This window comes from Aquarana catesbeiana, linkage group LG07 (assembly GCF_042186555.1).
Source record: "Aquarana catesbeiana isolate 2022-GZ linkage group LG07, ASM4218655v1, whole genome shotgun sequence".
In the NCBI taxonomy this organism is placed as follows: Eukaryota; Metazoa; Chordata; class Amphibia; order Anura; family Ranidae; genus Aquarana; species Aquarana catesbeiana.
The window spans coordinates 10,278,500-10,299,735 of NC_133330.1; the positions used below are offsets into that span (position 1 = coordinate 10,278,500).

The window sequence follows — 21,236 nt, forward strand, 5'->3', positions numbered from 1 at the left end:
AGTCCCTGCGCATGCTGGGACCATGACGTCGTAAGGGGGCGGGGTTACCGCCTATATAAATGGCTCCGCAGCTCGCACACAGCATTCGAGTCGGAGAGAGCGTCGTGTCAACATCGGGGAAGAAGAAAAGAAGAGAAGAAGCGGCAAGACAGCGGCGGCGAGACAGCGGCGACAAGACAGCGGCAGCAGACCGGGCCCCTCGCTGGCAATAGAGCTGGAGGAAGATAGCGGTGGGGCCCGGGAGAAGAGGCCGAACACCGGGAGAAGAGGCCGAACACCGGGAGAAGTCGGAAGGGGACCCCCCGAAGTCGGAAGAAGACCCCCGGAGCTGACTAATAAATTATTCTTAAAACCTGTGTAGTGTGTTTTTTTTTACATTGACACTTTTCCCTAGGTGAATGGGTAGGGGTACCATGTACCCCAAACTCATTCACACAGGGTGGGGGGCCGGGATCTGGGGGCCCCCTTATTAAGGGGGGCTCCCGGATTCCGATAAGCCCCCCGCCCGCAGACCCCGACAACCAACGGCCAGGGTTGTCGGGAAGAGGCCCTTGTCCTCATCAACATGGGGACAAGGTGCTTTGGGGTGGGGGGGCCGCAGGGCGCCCCCCTCCCCCAAGGCACCCACCCCCCCCCATGTTGAGGGCATGCGGCCTGGTACGGCTCAGGAGGGGGGGGGCCGCTCGCTCGTCCCCACCCCCTTTCCTGGCCGGCCGGGCTGCGTGCTCGGATAAGGGTCTGGTATGGATTTGGGGGGGACCCCCACGCCGATTTTTCGGCATAGGGGGTTCCCCTTACAATCTATGCCAGACCTAAGGGCCTGGTATGCCCCCGAGGGGGGAACCCACGCCATTTTTTTCATTTAAAATTTGGCGCGGTGTTCCCGCCTCAGGATTCATACCAGACAGCTGTCAGCACTGCCTGTCACTCATCGCGGAAGGAAAACAAAGTTTTCCTTTCGCGATGAGTGAGCCATCTCGGCGCTGGCCCCTGCGACGGGGCTCGTAGGTGTCAAATCTCGCCGAGAAGTGCGGCGAGATTGACACAATATCGCGGTCACCTACTGTAAGATTGTTGGAGACTTAAAAACTATAATGGTTAACACATTTATAAACACATGGGGTCCTGGTAATACACGTCACCAAACAATAACTAAAGTGATCCTGGACATGGACATACGGGGTATCTACATATTCTTAACAAGCGCTAAGTAAGCTTTCAGACAATCCCTCACTGACATTTGTAGTTGCACACTATTACCAAAAGTATTGGGACACCTGCCTTTACAGTCATGAACTTTAATGCCATCCCAGTCTTAGTCCATAGGGTTCGATATTGAGTTGGCCCACCCTTTGCAGCTATAACAGCTTCAACTCTTCTAGGAAGGCTGTCCGCAAGCTTTAGGAGTGTCTATGGGAATTTTTCACCATTCTAACCGAAGCAAATTTGTGAGGTCAGGCACTGATGTTGGACGAGAAGGCCTGGCTTGCAGTCTCCACTCTAATTCATTACACCCACCATGCCTTGTAACCCACTCTACATAGAAGGGTGTCAGCTGTCCCTGACTCTGGAGGTTCTCATTAGACTAAAAGGGGCTCAGGACTTCACTACATACATTTAACCCTATGCTTGTGCATTGTGTTTGGGGATTTTATTTTAAAATTTTTTTTAAAGTGCTCATGTAACCTGTGTTACCGCTGTAGGAATGAGAAGGTGTAACTGAGCTAAGGAGACACTACTAGAAGGGGGGAGCTGAAGGAAGTTAAGCTGGGAAGGTGAGATGAGCTGCTCAGTCATTGCTGAGAGATGAAGGAGGAGCTGAACTGAGGAGTCACCACCACTTTGTGCCATTTAACTCCCTGTTGCCATTTCAGGGGTGTTTGGACCTCCAAGTATGTGTTAATGATGAAGTGCTTTCTACTTTAAATTTTGAGGATGAATTTCTCCACAGTGCCTGCAGCTATACAGGTTAGTGGGGTCCAGGATTAAAGAAAGACAGAATGTAAGTCAGTTGTCACATTTCAGATGATGGCTGATAAGTCAGACAAGTTTTATCCAGGATGACATTTTGTCACAATGTAGACAAATGTTTGAGCTAAACTTGCTCTGAGCAAAACAATCTGATGTCAGGTATTATTTGAGGGACCACACACCCCAAATTCCCAGCGAGGGGTCAGTAGGATGTATTGTACACAGAGCACACTTTTCTACTCTTGGTAAATTGTATTATACAGAGAGCAGACATTGTATAAGTAGCCAAGGTTAGCATCTTCACCTACCTTCTACAGTCCTTCGGAATGAAGCCCTCCACCTCCACACACTGGCCGGGTTTGAGGCTGAAGTTATACAAGGAAAAAATCTGTATGGGAGAAAAGAGAATTACTACACCTTGTATAATAGAGAGGGGAGATGATTATTACACCCTGAAAAAAAAAAAAAAAAAAAAAAAAAAAAAAAAAAAAAAAAAAAAAATGTAGTTACTGTTACTCAGGATAAATTTTAATTTTCATGAGTCGCAGCACTTTGTTGGATCCTTTGTGTGGAGGAGGGGAGGGAGCTCAGACATCCCCAGCAGATCAGAAATGTCTTCTAATGACAGATCAATGACTTGACAATATATACATTTTCTCCTACAATGTTCATGTCATGTATGCCGGCTGCCCAGACCTTTATATAAGTTATAGTCCTATCTACAGGCAGCCAGACGGTGCCAATTACTGACGGGCACAATGCCTGCTCTAACTCCCACCTTCCATCCTGCATGGAGAGAGGTAATGATCTGCCACAATGGAGTAACCCAGAGGGACTGGACATGTCACATCTCAGAATAGGATCATTAGATTTATAAAACTGCACAGCAAATAGTTAATATAATTATTCATACAATATTAAGGAGGCAAAGACATGGCAATGATGGGTCACTAAGAGCAAATGGAGGAGAGTCTGAGCCATCCCAGTATATACCGTATACTAAGAATACCCAGGAAGGTAAATCCATCTCTGTGCAAGGATATCAAAATACATTCATCACACCCTAAATATAAATAACTGGAAGGACAAGAACCAAAACCTTGACCTACACCCAACAACCCTCTACCCTCACCAGCACCACTACCCACATCCATCTGCCCTATACCAACCACTGCCCTTACCCAACAGCATTATACCAACCACTTCCCACATAACCCATTTGCAGCTTCCATCGGTGCTCATACTCACTTTATCTGCCATTCTGCTTCCTTATCAGACAAACTTGTGATCAGCTGCACTTCTACCTCTTCATATATAGGAGGTCTGCTGAGGGCGGAGCCAGTCAGGAGGGAGGAGTCACCCCGCCCAGTGCTCCCTGGACTGAGAATTGTTCCAGAAGCGCTCATTACAGAGAATGAATGAAATGTGGATCCGGTGTGACTGAGCATGGGGCGTCCATCGTCACTCTGCTGGGATGTCACCACTCACCACAAAAAGCAAGGGGGCAAAAGATGACTATCCTCAAAGTCATTTCTACAACACAAAGGGGGAGATTTACTAAAACTGGAGAGTGCAAAATCTGGTGCAGCTGTGCATGGGAGCCAATCAGCTTCTCACTTCAGCTTCTTCAATTAAGCTTTGCCAAAAAAAATCCTGGAAGCTGATTGGTTTCTATGCAGAGCTGCACCAGATTCTCTACTTTCCAGTTTTAGTAAACCGACCCCAAAGTAACAATTTCCATTCCCTGCCCCCCACCTCGCAGGCTATGGGCAGTATGTGATGTCTGTGTACATGGCTATGAGTGGTGTGGGACATCTCTGCACCTGGGAATGGGCAGGTGTGACAATTGTACACTTGAGTACGGGGGGCTTGCAATGTCTGTGCACCTGGCTATGAGAGGTGTGTGACAAATTATTCTTTACCTGTCAGCAGTCAGAATGTTATGGCTGATTGGTGTATATATATATATATATATGTAACTGACCTCCCTCTATGTACCATGACTACCCATGTACCTCTATGTACAATTTCCAACCTCCATCTACTGTATGTATAAGGGGGACTATGATTGGTCAGGTGGCACCAAACTGTGCAAGTCCCCACCCTGCTTCTTCTTGGATAGGACAGCCACCCACCACCAGAATAGAAAACAAAAGAATAGAATAGAACAAAATAGAATATAAAAAAATAGAATAGAATAGAATAGAAAAAATATAACCATCTTCTGACATTAGAATTTTGAATAGAATAAATTTGAATTTGAATAGAATGGAGTAGAACAGAATAGAAAAGAATAGAATGGAAAATGTGACAGTAGAAAAGGATAGAATGTAAAAAAAACAGTAAAATAGAATAAAATAGAATATAACCATCTCACAAAAATTCAAATTTTGAGTAGAATAAATTCAAATTCAAATAAAATAGATTAGAATAGAATAGGAAAGGATAAAACAGAAAAGAATAGAATAGAAAATAAGAGAATAGAATAGATTATAAAAAAATAGAATAGATTAGAAAGAATATAACCGTCTTTCGTACGGATTTTTTTTATTTGAATAGAATAGAAAAGAAAATAAGAGAATTGAATAGAAATGAAAAGAATAGAAAAAAATAATAGAATACATTAAAAAGAATATAACCGTCTTCTGAAATTCGATTTTCGTACAGAATTTTATTTTTAATAGATTAGAAAAGGAAAGAATAGGATAGAAAAGAAGAGAATAGAACAAAATAGAAAAGAATGAAAAAAAAAAATAGAATAGAATTTAATAAATTAGAAAGAATGTAACTCTCTTCTGAAATTCGAATAGAATAATTTTGAATGACAATTTGATTTTGATTCAAATTTTTCAAATTTGATCGAATTGAATTAAATTTAATTCGGAAAATTCTAATGGCATTACAAAACTATTATGGGGGCCATTTACTATAGCGCCGCGGCGCTAATTAGCGCTAATTGCCGCAAATTAGCGCTAATTTGTGGCAATTTAGCGCTAAAACGGTATTCACTATAGCGCTGGTGGGAAAATACTCCCAAAATCGAATTTACTATAGTTCCCTGAAACCAAAAAGCGCCCAAACCCTTACTCTGCTAAAACCTGGAGTAGTGCGCATGGAAATAATGTTTAGAGCATGATATAATTCCCTAAATGGTACTGAAATATGTGGTATATTATTTAAAGATTATCTGCTTTTAAACTGTGTGAAAAAGTGATTTCTACACTGAAATATCTTTAAAAGTCTGAGAAGTGAAAAATTCCCCGTTTATGTACAACTAGGTGCCAACACAACTGAGCATGCTCAGACCTGCAAATAGGTCTCATTTTAGCTCCAGTGTCTTTTTTACCCGGCGCTATAGTGAATACCAAAATGAGAGCTAATTAGAGAGCATTTTTTGGAAGTGAAAATCTGCTCTATTCTAGTCCAATGCAAGTTTTAGCCATTGATTCTAATGGAACAATTGTAACTTTCACAAAAAACCTTTTAATGTTGAGATGAAATGTATCTTTCTCTGAAATACATTTTCCTTTGCAACATTGTTGCTTCTACTTCAAATATTTTGTTTTTAAGAATACTAGAATGTGGAATGTTTTGATAAAATATATTTTTCTCTGTCACTTTCACTTGTTACTCTCCATCTCACAACAATCTTTACCCCAAACTCACACAGATGTCTTTACAATCCACAAACAATACCATTGCTGATGCAAATTTAAAATGAGTCACAATTTTTTGTGCTTTTTATTATTTCCAAATATTCATAATTTGAGCTAAAAAAATGTGATATGTGTACCAACATCACAAATCAAAATGTAATTCCCAAAAATTTGAGGGTAATATTCTACTCTCACCCACAAAAAAACATCAAATATCACAGAATAAATCAAGAAGAATAACTCTTGAGTAATGTAATTCCATCACCCGTATGTCCAAAGAAATGCAGTATTTATGTGTATTTATGTGTACTTATTAGGGGTGCTGAAATTAATCGTTGCATCGATGCATCGCGATTCGGGTGTCCCCGATGCGGCGTCGATGCATAAGGACCAGAAAATCGATTGCGGGTGACGTCATGGCGTCATTCCCTCCAGGGAATGCACTCGGAGCATATTTTTAAAATTACTTTCTTTTAATAAATTCTGTGTTACAATGGATGATGTGCCCCGCTGGCTGTACTGTGTATGTGCTTTTTAAAAAACTATGTCACTTCATACCGAATTTCACTGTTGTACGAAATATCCCGCTCATGTGACTCCCGTCCCGTCCCGCCCCTCTCCGCTGTCCTCTCCACTCTCCTGAGTTCTGACATCAGCGGGCGGGGCTGAGAATTCCTCGCTGACGTCAGGACTCAGGAGACGTTAGACGTGAGAGGAGAGCGGCCGGAGAGAGGAAAGGGGCGGGACGGGAGTCACATGAGCGGGATATTTCATACTACAATGAAATTCGGTATAAAGTGACAGTTTTTTTAAAAAGCACATACACAGTACAGCAGGGCACATCATCCATTGTAACACAGAATTTATTAAAAGAAAGTCATTTTAACAACAGTAACATTACACCTCTCGCTCCATGCTGACAGGTCCCTGGCTATCCTGTGCACATTCCACTGTCAACCCCTAGTGTGCTGGAAGGTGGAAACAGGAATGCCAATGAACTGTCAGCACCAGTGGTGGCCCGTGCATTGTGGGGGGGTTAGTGATGGCTGCATTTAATGGGCATAGGTGGCTGCGTTTGACGGGAACAGGTGGCTGTGTTTGATGGGCACAAGTGGCTGCGTTTGAGGGGCACAAGTGGCTGCGTTTGACGGGCGCAAGTGGCTGCGTTTGACGGGCACAAGTGGCTACGTTTGATGGGAACAGGTGGCTGCGTTTGACGGGCACAAGTGGCTGCGTTTGATGGGCACAGGTGGCTGCGTTTGACGGGCACAGGTGGCTGCGTTTGACGGGCACAGGTGGCTGCATTTGATGGGAACAGGTGGCTGCGTTTGACGGGCACAAGTGGCTGCATTTGACGGGCACAGGTGGCTGCGTTTGATGGGAACAAGTGGCTGCGTTTGATGGGAACAGGTGGCTGTGTTTGACGGGCACAAGTGGCTGCGTTTGACGGGCACAGGTGGCTGCGTTTGATGGGAACAGGTGGCTGTGTTTGACGGGCACAAGTGGCTGCCTTTGATGGGGGAGGTTCAGTAGTTTTCAGTTTGTTTGCGCCCCCCCAAAAAATTTTGAGCACCAGCTGCCACTGGTCAGCACAGAGACAGTACAGGGAACTGTGCGCATGTCTCACTGCGCTTTCCTGCATAGCCAGGCAATCTTTTGGGAACTGTGATGTGTCCCAGAAGATTGCAGGGAGGAAGGACCGCCTAGGCTGCCCAAGTGGAAGTGGGAGCTCGTCGGTAATCGTGATGCATCACGGAATCAAATTGAATCGAATCGTTGACCAGATAATTGTAATCGAATTGTGAGACCAGTGAAGATGCGCACCCCTAGTATTTATGTGTAGTTATGTGTAGGAAGTTCTCACGCATGGCAGTTCGGTGGCTTAGAGGTTAGAACTTCTGCTTAGTATCCCTGGGTTCAAATCCCAAACATTCTGCTTGATGTAGAGAAGTTGTCTCATCTCCCAGGTCTTATAACTATGTCTAAATGTAGTATTTATGTGTAGGAGGGTTCCACCACCATTGTAAATCTTTTCCAGATACACTATTTAGCCCAAAGTATTGGGACACCTGCCTTTACACACACATGAACTTTAATGGCAGCCCAGTCTTAGTCCGTAGGGTTAACATTTGATTTGGCCCACCCTTTGCAGCTATAACAGCTTCTGGGAAGGCTGTCCACAAGGCTTAGTGTGTCTATGGGAATGTTTGATCATTCTTCCAGAAGTGCATTTGTGAGACCAGGCACTGATGTTGGATGAGAAGGCCTGGCTTGCAGTCTCTGCTCTAATTCAGCCAAAGGGTGTTCTATCGGGTTGAGGTCAGGACTCTGTGCAGGCCAGTCAAGTTTCTCCACCCCAAACTTGCTCATCCATGTCTTTATGGACCTTGCTTTGTGCGCTGGTGGGCAGTCATGTTGGAACAGGAAGGGGCTTTCCCTAAACTGTTACCACAAGGTTGGGAGCATGAAATTGTCCAAAATGTCTTGGTATGCTGATGCCTTAAGAGTTCCCTTCACTGGGACTAAGAGGACAAGCCCAACCCCTCAAAAACAACCCCACATCATAATCCCCCCTCCCCCCACACCATAATCCCCCCTCCACCATATGATTTGGACCAGTGCACAAAGCAAGGTCCATAAAGACATGGATGAGTGATTTTGGGGTAGTGGAACTTGACTGGCCTGGACAGAGTCCTGACCTCAACACAACAGAACACCTTGGGGATGAATTAGAGCGGAGACTGTAGGTCAGGCCTTCTTCTCCAACATCAGTGCCTGACCTCACAAATGCTCTTCTGGAAGAATGGTCAAACATTCCCATAGACACCCTCCTAAACCTTGTGGACAGCCTTCCCAGAAGAGTTGAAGCTGTTATAGCTGCAAAGGGTGGGCCAACTCAATATTGAACCCTAGTTCACAGTCGTGCAATTTAACATGTCAAATTGGTGGCAATTGCACCGTTTTAATTGGTGCGACTTTGGGGTGCAATTTGTATTGATATCAGTGCAGAAACCTGCACAGATGTCTGAAATTCCCCCTGCAGTCAGGACTGACATGCGGGAATGAAATTGTGTGATTTCAGCTGAACGATTTCCTCCCTCTGTCAGAGCTTACACTCTAATGTCCCCTCCCCCCACAGTCACTCAAACTGGGCCTTTTGTTTTCGTCATTCACCTGCTGCTAACCCAGGGACACCATTTCTTATCGAACGCCTTTAAATATCATAAGTAGAAATACAAATTTGCATATCTGCAAATAAACAATAATAATAAAATTCTAATCGTGGTTGCGATCAAAAGAGCGTGGTTTCACCTTCTGACCCAGAAATAAGTCATTGTAATCACCCAGAAGTTCCTGTGCTGGTCAGGATCTCCATCTAGGTCAGGGATATGCAATTAGCGGACCTCCAGCTGTTGCAGAACTACAAGTCCCATGAGGCATAGCAAGACTCTGACAGCCACACGCGTGACACCTAGAGGCAGATGCATGATGGGACTTGTGGTTTTGCAACAGCTGGAGGTCCGCTAATTGCATATCCCCGATCTAGGTGGACATGGCAAGGTCTCTCTTTAGCAAAGAGGAGGTGCTGCTCATTTTCCAGGTAAGTGTATGTACCCCATGATTATCAATGATAACTAGGGATGGGCCAAACTCCCCCCTGTTCGGTTCACAGCAGAACAAAAAATTAGTTCGAACACTGTTAAAGTCTATGGGACTCGAACATGAATAATCAAAAGTGCTAATTTTAAAGGCTAATATGCAAGTTATTGTTCTAAAAAGTGTTTGGGGACCCGGGTCCTGCCTCAGGGGACATGGATCAATGGAAAAAAGTTTTAAAAACGGCCGTTTTTTCAGGAGCAGTGATTTTAATAATGCTTAAAGTGAAACAATAAAAGTGAAATATTCCTTTCAATTTTGTACCTGGAAGGTGTCTATAGTATGCCTGTAAAGTGGTGCGTGTTTCCTGTGTTTAGAACAGTCTGACAGCAAAATGACATTTCTAAAGGAAGAAAAAAGTCATTTAAAAGTGCTAGCGCTAGTGCCGGCTCTTAATGAATTGTCGGTCCCGACAATATACATAAAAGTTCATTGGTAAAAACAGCCTGGGATTCCCCCACAGTCCATTGCCAGGCCCTTTGGGTCTGGTATGAATATTAAGGGGAACCCCGAACCAAAATTAAAAAAAAATGCGTGGGGGTCCCCCCAAATTCCATACCAGGCCCTTCAGGTCTGGTATGGATATTAAGGGGAACCTCGCGCCAACATTTTTTTAAAAAATGGCGTGGGGGTCCCCCTCAAAATCCATACCAGACAGATCTGGTATGAATTTTAAGGGGAACCCCGCACCAAAATAAAAAAAAATGGCATGGGGTCTCCCTAAAAATCCATACCAGACCCTTATCCAAGCAGACAACCTGGCAGGCTGCAGGAAAAGAGGGGGGCATGAGAAAGCCCCCCCTCCTGAACTGTACCAGCCCACATGCCCTTAACATGGGGAGGATGTCCCCATGTTGATGAGGACACGGGCCTCATCCCCACAACCCTTGCCCGGTGGTTGTGGGGGTCTGCGGGTGGGGGGCTTATCGGAATCTGGAAGCCCCCTTTAACAAGGGGACCCCCAGATCCCGGCCCCCCTGTGTGAAATGGTAACAGGTATATTGTACGCCTACCATTTCACAAAAAAAGTGTCAAAAGTTGTAAAAACTGCGAGTCGTCCCGACCCGACTGAGGATAAAGACAGGTGAGGTCCTTCCCTTTCTCAGGAAAAATCTGCCCATCTATTGCCAGTTTTACTCTCTTCCCACCCGTTATTTACCTCGAGATCTACAAGCCACCCATAGCCAGGTACACAGATGTCCCATGATGATCACAGCCATATGCACAGATATTCCAAGACACCCGGAGAACACTGAACCAATCACATCAGTCTCTGTACCAGAGGAGCTTACACTCTAATGTCCTCTCCCCCCACAGTCACACACTATTATTATTATACATGTATATAGCTCTGACATATACCGCAGTGTGTATTACCCCCCTGCTGTGAGGTAGGTTCTTGGCTCCTGAAGTGGCCATGGATTATATGGAGCGGCCGGTTCTGATGGCGGGTCGGAGTTCAGGTTTCCAACACCAGAACATCATCCATATTGCAGCAAGTCCAAACACAACATGACGGCCATGGGCAGCCCCATAGAATTGTTCATTTGGCCCCTAAATAATATTGTACTTTTCTCAATATACAATCCATACAAAGATATATTCTACTATTTGTGAAGCCAATTCAGACTTTGTATCAGCAGTAACAGGAAGTTTTCATGGTGAATCTGTGTTCTGTTTCCAATGCTGCTTTATACATTGCCGTACTTCAATAGTCCGCCCAGTCTGCCCGGACAGTATAATCACCTGCTGACCTGGCACCATCAACAGGAAGCTTTCCTCATCAATAATGGAATGTCATTTTACTTCAGATAAGAACAGTACAGAGGATGCGTGTCCAGTCTTTAAAGTGTAAGAAGACAATGACTTTCCTGCACTGTGTCTCAGAGAAGAACTAACACTGACTGAGGGACTATGGTAGAAACAGGGAGTGTGTAGCTAAGACTACACTAACTAGCACTAAACAGGAGGGGAGAACACAGGGAGATAGCAAATCACATAACTAAAGAAGTTGTAGTTGCCCTAAACTACCACTAGATGTCAGCATACAACAGAACAGCAAACTGATACAGTTTAGTACAAGAGAAAAAATACATAGAGGTGAGACAGAAGAAAAAACACAACACTACATGATATCGGCAAATATCATTTATTTCAATCGGCCCACATAATGCATGTAAATGTGCAAAAATCCAGCATGTCCCGTGTTCTACGCTGCAGCACATAAACATGAAGAAGTCACATGGGGATGAAGGGGGATTCATGTTCATGTAGTGGAATGTATCTTCCTGCAGGACGAGTGTGACCGGCCATGAGGAGAGTTCTGGTGGTGAAGGAGTTAAGGGATAAAACATATCAGGAGAGACTGCAGGGACTTCATATGTACAGTCTGGAGGAAAGAAGGGAAAGGATGGACATGACCAGAACCTTAAAATACATCAAAAGGGTGAATAAGGATCTGGAGGGCGGGATTTCCAATATGAAGCCAAGATGAAGAACACGGGACATGACCTCCAACTAACTGGAGGAAAGTTCCAAACTCATCTTAGAAAGGAATATTTTACTGAAAGGGTAGTTGATGCTCGGAATAGACCTCCAGCAGAGGTAGTGAGTCCGTCAGCAGGAAATGGCTTCAAACATGATTGGGACAAACAGAGATCTATACTCAGACAAAGAAGTTATAAAAAAAAGAAATAAATAAAAAATGGAGCAATTGGTCACTTATCTTTATTTTTATGCTTCTTTTGTGTCTCATGTGATGTCATGCGTCTCATGTGATGTCATGTGTCTCATGTGATGTCATGTGTCTCATGTGATGTCATGTGTCTCATGTGATGTCATGCGTCTCATGTGATGTCATGTGTATCAGTATAGTGTTGCTGGTGGGGATGTAGTGGTTGGTATCGGGATGTGAGGTGGGGGCAGGGAATGGAAATTGTTACTTTGGGGTCGGTTTACTAAAACTGGAGAGTAAAGAATCTGGTGCAGCTCTGCATAGAAACCAATCAGCTTCCAGGATTTTTTTTGGCAAAGCTTAATTGAAGAAGCTGAAGTGAGAAGCTGATTGGCTCCCATGCACAGCTGCACCAGATTTTGCACTCTCCAGTTTTAGTAAATCTCCCCCTTTGTGTTGTAGAAATGACTTTGAGGATAGTCATCTTTTGCCCCCTTGCTGTTTGTGGTGAGTGGTGACATCCCAGCAGAGTGACGATGGACGCCCCATGCTCAGTCACACCGGATCCACATGTCATTCATTCTCTGTAATGAGCGCTTCTGGAACAATTCTCAGTCCAGGGAGCACTGGGTGGGGTGACTCCTCCCTCCTGACTGGCTCCGCCCTCAGCAGACCTCCTATATATGAAGAGGTAGAAGTGCAGCTGATCACAAGTTTGTCTGATAAGGAAGCAGAATGGCAGATAATGTGAGTATGAGCACCGATGGAAGCTGCAAATGGGTTGTGGAGGGTTGTTTGGTGATGCAAAAAATGCTGCTGGTTGTGTTGGGTATATTGGTGTTGGGTGAAGGTCAAGATTTTAGTTCTTGTCCTTCCAGTTATTTATATTTGGGGTGTGATGAATGTATTTTGATATCCTGGCTGGGTGTCCAGTGTGCTCCTGTTCCTTTAAGGGGGATTGGGCTGCCTCCAGGCTCACCTGCCCCCCATCTATTCATTCCATGCATGCGCTTCCACTGTGGAGACACTTATAAATTTGTAGTGTTAGGACTGCGAGCAACACAGGGTGCTGTGATGAGGCCTTGCAGCTTTCACATGCGTTTGCAAATGTGTCCTAACTAAACCCCGGCTTTTAACAGATGGTTTTATTTAAGGTACGTCTAAAGCGCTGTCAATCTACGCAGCGCTTTACATATACATTGTACACTCACATCAGTCCCTGCCCTCAAGGAGCTTACAATCTAAGGTCCCTAAATCACATTCATATACTGGGGCCAATTTAGATAGAAGCCAATTAACCTCCCAGCATGTTAAACAAATTAGTTTGGTCAGCAGACTGGTTGGTGAGTTGAGCTATAGAATTGTTTTTGTTTTGATAGACCCAGCTCTGTGCCAGGATACCTTCCTGGGTATTCTTAGTATACGGTATATACACTCTTAGTGACTTCTTATTTCCACATCTCCCCCTTTGTGTGTGTGTATATATATATATATATATATATATATATATATATATATATATATATATATATATATATATATATATACACATACACACACTTTTTTTGTGATTATATTAACTATTTGCTGTGCAGTTTTATAAATATTATGGTACTATTCTGAGATGTGACATGTCCAGTCCCTCTGGGTTACTCCATTGTGGCAGATCATTACCTCTCTCCATGTAGGATGGAAGGTGGGGTAGGGGGGATACTCCAGACAGATCAGATATTTGATGTACACATGATGATAAACTAACATGCTGACCAGAATTCATTTCATACTGTACACACCAAGTACATAATTATTACTAAACATGAATGCTGGGCAGGCCTTATGCCGGTCAGTAATTGGCGCCGTCTGGAGATAGGATTTTAACTTGTATAAAGATCTGGGCAGCCGGCATACATGACATGGACATTATAATAGAAAATGTATATATTGTCAGTCATTGATCTGTCATTAGAAGACATTTGTGATCTGCTGGGGATGTCTGAGCTCCCTCCCCTCCCCCACACAAAGGATCCAACAAAGTGCTGCGACCCACGAAAATCCCAAATGTATCCTGAGTAACAGTAATTGTAACCATGAGACGTCTCTCCTCTCTTTATAAAGGGTGTATAGATCTCCCCCCCCCCCCCCCCCCCTCTCTTTTCTACAGGGTGTAATTCTCTCCTTTTCTCCCATACAGACTTTTTCCTTGAATAACTTTGTCTTCAAACCCGGTCACAGTGTGGAGGTGGTGGGATTCATTCCGAAGGACTGTAAAAGGTAGGTGAAGATTCTATCCTAGTTTTTTCAATATACAATATACATCTGCTCTCTGTATGATACAGTATTTTGACAAAAGTAGAAAAGTGTGCTCTGTGTACAATTCATCCTACTGACCCCTCACTGGGAATTTGGGGTGTGTGGTCCCTCAAATACCCGACATCAGATTGTTTTGCTCACAGCAAATTTTAGCTCAAACATTTGTTCTTCTACATTGTGACAAAATGTCATCCTGGATAAAACTTGTCGGACTTATCAGCCATCATCTGATATGACAACTGACATCCTCATGGACCCCACTAAAGATGTTGCCAAAATTTACAGTAATCACTTTGTCACTATCCCCTACCTAGTTAGAGCTCCAACACCCTTGGAATGGCAACGGAGTGAAAGGGCACAAATTGGTGACTTCTCATCTCCTCCATCTCCCAGCAGTGACTCAACGACTCGGCTCCCCTTCCCAGCTTTACCTTGTTAGTTCAGCTCCCCTTCTCCCTCCCACAGATGGGACTTGACATTCTCAGCAGTAGCTCAGCTCCCCCTGTTCCCTTTCCTAGAAGTTTCTCAGGTCACTCTGCTCCCTCCACAGTGATCACCCTTCTCTCTCAGTAGTAGGATAGAAGAGCTGAGACCAGACATGAATTACTTCATTGTGACACTTCAGGATGAATTGTTCCACAGTGGCTACAACTAGAAATGTCAGTGAGGGATTGTCTTAAAGCTTACTTACTGCTTGTTAAGAATGTTAAAGCGGTTGTAAAGGTAATTTTTTTTTTTTTTAAAAATAACAAACATGTTATACTTACCTTCACTGTGCAGCTCGTTCTGCACAGTGGCCCCGAACCTGGTCTTCTGGGGTCCCTCGGCGGCTGTTTCAGCTCCTCCCCGCAAGCATTCACCACCTTAATGCGAGCTCCCTCGCATGGTGGTGAGTGCTTGCGGGCGCGCTCCCGTGATACAGCCGGCGGCTATAGCCGCTCGCTGTATCACTCGGCCCCGCCCCCCGGCGCGCCGCGTCATCGGATGTGATTGACAGCAGCGCGAGCCAATGGCTGCGCTGCTTTCAATCCATCCACTGCAGCCAATCAGCGACCAGGCTGAGCTGCAGCGAAGATGACAAGAACGTGCAGCGAAGATTCGAGGCGTCAGGTAAGTAAAACGGGGGGGCTGGGGGCGGCGGTACTGTCAAAAGTTTTTTCACCTTAATGCATAGAATGCATTAAGGTGAAAACATTTTTACCTTTACAACCCCTTTAATGCTCGTATGTCCATATCCAGGCTACAGGATCACTTTAGGTTTTTTTTTTTGGTGTGGGGACATGTATTACCAGGACCCCATTTGTGTAGCTTTGTTTATTTGTTAAAGCAAACCCTTTGTCTCCAAAAACTTTAGCCAAAATGTATATAAAGTTTGCTATTATGACGGATTAAAAGTGACAGAAGTACCTCTAAAACCCATGGGAGTACCACTGGTACTGTATCCAACAAGGTCAGCTGAGCAGAATTTTTGTTTCTGTCTTTTTAGGTTTGTCATAAACTTTGGAAAAGATGAAAATAATTTAGTTTTACTCTTTGAACCTCGATTTGACTTTTCTGTGGACAAGCACAAGATAGTCCTGAACTCGATGGTGGACGGTGTCTGGGGAGAGGAGCAAAGGGAAAGCTTCTTCCCCTTCCAGGAGGGGACAGACACCACGGTAAGTCTATGCTGGGAGGGGCTGACTAATGTTGGATGGGGCAATGTGGCATCACTGTTCATATTGGACACAGAATATCTCTCTGATGCAGTAGGCAGCCAGTGATGGCTTCAGTGAAGGTTATATAGACTTTACTATGATGAGAACCTCCCACATGGGAAGAGCCAAAGAATTTCATCATGCTGCCATTGTGTGCTATGATATACTGCCTAGTGAATTGTTGCTGTTAGTCAGATCACTGATTGTCAGAAATATCGGCTTACAAAAATTTCCGTTTCATATCTGTTTTGTGCATGTATGTGTTCTTGAAAATGTTACATTGTAACCTGATTAAAGGAAGAACGGGGATCAGGAAATCCCTGATATGGAATGTCACTATAGTGCAGTGGTTCTCAACTCCTTTCCTCAGGACCCACTAACAGGCCAGGTTTTATGTGATACTTTACATCACCTGTGATGTATTTTGGTTATCTTGCAAACCTGGCCTGTTGGTGGGTACTGAGTAGGGATGAGCCGAACACCCCCCTGTTTGGTTTGCACCAGAACATGCGAACAGGAAAAAAGTTTGTTGGAACACTGTTAAAGTCTATGGGACACGAATATGAATAATCAAAAGTGCTAATTTTTAAAGGCTTGTATGCAAGTTATTGTCATTAAGTGTTTGGGGACTTAGGTCCTGCCCCAGGGGACATGGATCAATGCAAAAAGTTTTAAAAATGGCCCTTTTTTCAGGAGCAGTGATTTTAATAATGCTTAAAGTGAAACAATAAAAGTGTAATATCCCTTTAAATTTCGTACCTGGGGGGTGTCTATAGTATGCCTGTAAAGGGGCGCATGTTTCCCTGGTTTAGAACAGTCTGACAGCAAAATGGCATTTCAAAAGGAAAAAGTCATTTAAAACTACTCGCGGCTATTAATGCATTGCCGGTCCGACAATACACATAAAAGTTCATTGATAAAAATGGCATGGGAATTCCCCACAGGGGAACCCCGAACCAAAATTAAAAAAAGTGGGGGTCTCCCTAAATTCCATACCAGGCCCTTCAGGTATGGATATTAAGGGGAACCCCGTCCAAAATTTAAAAAATGGTGTGGGGTTCCCCCAAAAATCCATACCAGACCCTTATCCAAGCACGCAACCTGGCAGGCTGCAGGAAAAGAGGGACGAGAGAGTGGCCCCCCCTCCTGAACCATACCAGGCCAAATGACCTCAACATTGGAAGGGTGCTTTGGGGTAGCCCCCCAAAACATTGTCCCCATGTTGATGAGGACAAGGGCCTCATCCCCACAACCCTGGCTGGTGGTTGTGGGGGTCTGCAGGCGGCTTATTGGAATCTGGAAGCCCCCTTTAACAAGGACTGCTGGATCCCGGCCCCCCTGTGTGAAATGGTAAGGGGGTACAAAAGTACCCCTACCATTTCACTAAACTGTCAATGTTAAAAATGACAAGAGACAGTTTGACAATTCCTTTATCAGTCTTCTAATCTTCTTCATCCTTGTGACATCACGGGGAAGTCCCGTCATGTCCCATGCGTCAGAGGGGGGTGGGGTCACGGGGTGTGGGCCCACCCCCCCTGTTATTTAAGAACCGTCAGAGAAGCATCACATAGCGGGAGCCTCCCTCCATGCCATGGATGTGGAGCGGCCCAGAGAACAAGAGAAGATAAAGAAGAGCGGGAGCCTCCCTCCATGCCATGGATGCAGAGCGCCCCGAGGAGAAGGGAAGAAGATGCCGTGGAAGAGATGCTGGACGAGAACACCAGAGGAATTGTCAAAAAATGTCTCGTCATTTTTGACTTTTTTTTTTGTGAAATGGTAGGGGTACTTTTGTACCCCCTTACCATTTCACACAGGGGGGAGGGCCGGATCTGGGGGTCCCTTTGTTAAAGGTGGCTTCCAGATGCCAGTAAGCCCGCAGACCCCCACAACCACCGGCCAGGGTTGTGGGGATGAGGCCTCTGCCCTCATTAACATGGGGACAAGGTGTTTTGGGGGCTACGCCAAAGCACCCTCCCAATGTTGAGGGCATGTGGCCTGGTATGGTTCAGGAGGGGGGTGATCTCTCGCCCCCCTTTTCCTGCAGCCTGCCAGGTTGTGTGCTCAGATAAGGGTCTGATATGGATTTTTGGGGGGACCCCACTTTTTTTTTTTTTTTTTTTTTTTTTTTTCTTAATTTTTGGTTCGGGGTTCCCCTGTGGGGAATTCCCATGCTGTTTTTATCAATGAACTTCTATGTGTATTGTCGGACCGGCAATTCATTAATAGCCGCGAGTAGTTTTAGTTATTGTTATTGGTTATTGTTATTGTTATTGTTATTGTTATTATTATTACAGACTGTTCTAAACACTGGAAACATGCGCCCCTTTACAGGCATACTATAGACACACCCCCCCCCAGCTATGAAATTTAAAGGGGTTTTACACTTTTATTTCACTTTAAGCATTATTAAAATTGCTGCTCCCGAAAAAACAGTAGTTTTTTAAAACTTTTTTTTGTACTGATACATGTCCCCTAAGGCAGGACCCGGGTCCCCAAACACTTTTTGACAATACCATTCATATAAGCCTTTACAATTAGCACTTTTGATTTCTCCCATAGACTTTTAAAGGGTGTTCTGTGGCATTCGAATTTGCTGTGAACACCCCAAATTGTTCGCTGTTTATATGAATTGGAGCCATGGCTGGGACAGTGGCAGATCGGGGTCCTTATCAGGACAAACTTTGTATTTGGGTCCCTGGAAAGGGGAGATTTTTTTAGTATAGACACAAGAATGAGATATTTTGCTGACAGTTTGTTCAGTGATCTGCAGAAGACACAGTATTAAAAATAACAATGGCATAGCATGTCTCTTGTTTTACATTAAATATCAAGCCCTGCCCCCTAGGACTCGCTGTCAAAATGCCAGCTGTGTCATGGTGCTTCTGCACAGTCCTCACTCAACCAATTCATTAGTGGTCAGTAGGGAAAAAAATGTCCCTTACATTGGTGGCCAGTGGTAAGAATGCCACTCTTACAGGCAGCAAAAAAAAAAATCTTTATCATGAAGCTGGCCCCACCAAGTGGTTTTGGGCCCTGAAGTATTTGGACACCATCAAATGGGAGGTTAATTGGCCACAGCTAAAGGAATTGAAGAAACCTCTGATGGAACCCTGGGTGAGACTGGCTGGCATACAGGGACTCCAAACTCGCCAACAACTATTAATCTCCTGAGGGCTTCAGTTATTATTCTAGGTGACAAATACACCATCCTCAAAGACCTGGTCACCAAAACATTGCATCACAGAAGCACAACCTCCATTAACCATTTTCTGCAATACATAAGATGAGCTACATGCACATTATCTTGTGGAAAGGTTGTTGTTGAAATGAATGGTGTGGTGGTCTTTGTCTTTATTGCTAACACTGTTTGTTTGGTTTTTGGTGTGTGTGTGTGTGTGTGTGTGTGTGTGTGTGTGTGTGTGTGTGTGTTCCAGCAAGCTGACACTATGCTATCTTTTCTTACAGGTTGGCTTCCAGTTTGAGGAAGACAAGATCATCATAGAATTAAATCATCTAAAGCCTCTCACATTTTCAGCCCGCTTTCCCATAGAGGAGATCTCATACTTGTCTGTGAAAGAACTCCAGGCCAAGTCCATCACCCTAAAATAAAGAATCCTGCAATAGAGGAGCCACCTGTCCCACGTGTCCATACTCAGGCTCTGTGAAATGGCCATAGTGGTTGACAAAGAAAATATTGTTTAAGCCTGTCTTGTAAACCCCCCCCCCCCCTCCAATCTCCGTCCTTGCTGCTCATGTAGACATACATTGTGCTTTGCTCAGTTCATGTACTAGAAACGAATTTCATTCACATTTCAAATAAAATTCAAGGAATTCTATTGTGTCTGATCAAACAAATCATTTTATTTGGTGCTAAACTGACTTTGGATTGATTGCTGTAGTTGTAAATTGCTGCCTAGTGCATAGCGCCGCCCCCCCCCCTGCTGGAGGTTTGTTGCATTACTTCTAGATGACACACAGTAACCAACAGAGGGTGCTAATGCTACATTTTCTGCCTTTTTTTTTTTTTTTTTTTTTTCTTCTAGCTTCAGACAAAGCTGTATACAGAGTTATTCCAAGCTCTAACCATAAACTTTCAATAACCATTACATGCTGGAATTTCACAAAGTCCAAACTCTTTAACTATAGAGAGTAGCTGCAGTGGATTTGCACAGTACAGGCCGTGGTTGGGTATGGGCAGTGAATGTAGTAGTACCCCAGTATGGGCAGTGTTGCGGGTAGTAGTTACTGGAGCAGCTTTAGTCTCAGTGTAAGGGTAATGTATTAGAAGGCAATAGATTAGGGGTAGTTGTAAAAACATAGTAAGAGTAATGGTAGCAGCACTGTAGTTTTATACCCTCACCGGTCACTTTATTAGATACACATGTTCAATTGCTTTGTAACAAAATTGCTAATCAACCAATCACATGGCAGCAAGTCAATGCATCTAGATGTGGTGAAGACAACTTTCTGAAGTTCAAACTGAACATTAGAATGGGGAAGAAAGGGGGTGTAAGTGACTTTGAACGTGGCCATGATTGTTGGTCCAGTAAACTATTTGATCTTCTATATATTTTAATATTTTCAGGCTCCAGACTGAAAGCTGTATATAGTTATTCAAGCTTTAACCATTACTGAAAAATGCATTTCACAAGGTCCAAGCTAGTTAAATACAGAAAGGGCAGTGGGTTTGCCCAGTACAGGCAGTGGTAGGGTATGGGCAGTAGTTGTGGCAGTGAATGTAGTAGTACCCCAGTATGGGCAGTGTTGGGTGTAGGTTGTAGGAGCTACTGGAGCAGCTTTAGTCTCCAGTGTAAGGGTAGTAGATTGGAAAGCAATAGATAAGAGGGTGCAGTAAAAACCTGGTAAGAGTAATGGTAGTAGCTGTATGTGTGTGTCCATCTGATGGGTGAACTGTTGTCTAGGGGGCACAGCCGCTGACTTCCCCCATTAGCCGGGCTGGGGCGCTGACCGACTCTGCAGAGAAAGAAGTAGCTGTGGAGGACCTCCATTATTGTTGCTGCAGAGGAGGTCAGCAGCAGCTTATCCTGTGAAGAGGGAGTCCAGTGAAGCAGGCGGGCACCATGCCTCTGAACCTGGTTTGTGAGTCCGCTCTCTGATCCTGTCACCGGCAGCCCTAGGCAAGACTAACGACACCCTGGCCACAAACACTCCCCCTCCCGCCCTGGGGGGTGTTAGTCTCGCCTAGGGCATGAAATAGTTAAGCACTATGTATGTACTCATGAGGGCTGCTTAAAGATACTGTACCCCAAT

General features: G+C 44.4%; 1 protein-coding gene across 1 annotated transcript; it reads left to right on the forward strand.

Annotated features, from left to right (window-relative positions):
* Window positions 1-11,774: 11,774 nt before the first annotated feature.
* LOC141102506 (galectin-1-like) lies at window positions 11,775-19,574 on the forward strand. The gene is made up of 4 exons (XM_073591442.1): window positions 11,775-11,855; window positions 14,150-14,229; window positions 15,755-15,926; window positions 19,431-19,574. The coding sequence occupies exons 1-4, from the start codon at window positions 11,775-11,777 to the stop codon at window positions 19,572-19,574; spliced, it is 477 nt and encodes a 158-aa protein (XP_073447543.1).
* Window positions 19,575-21,236: the final 1,662 nt, after the last annotated feature.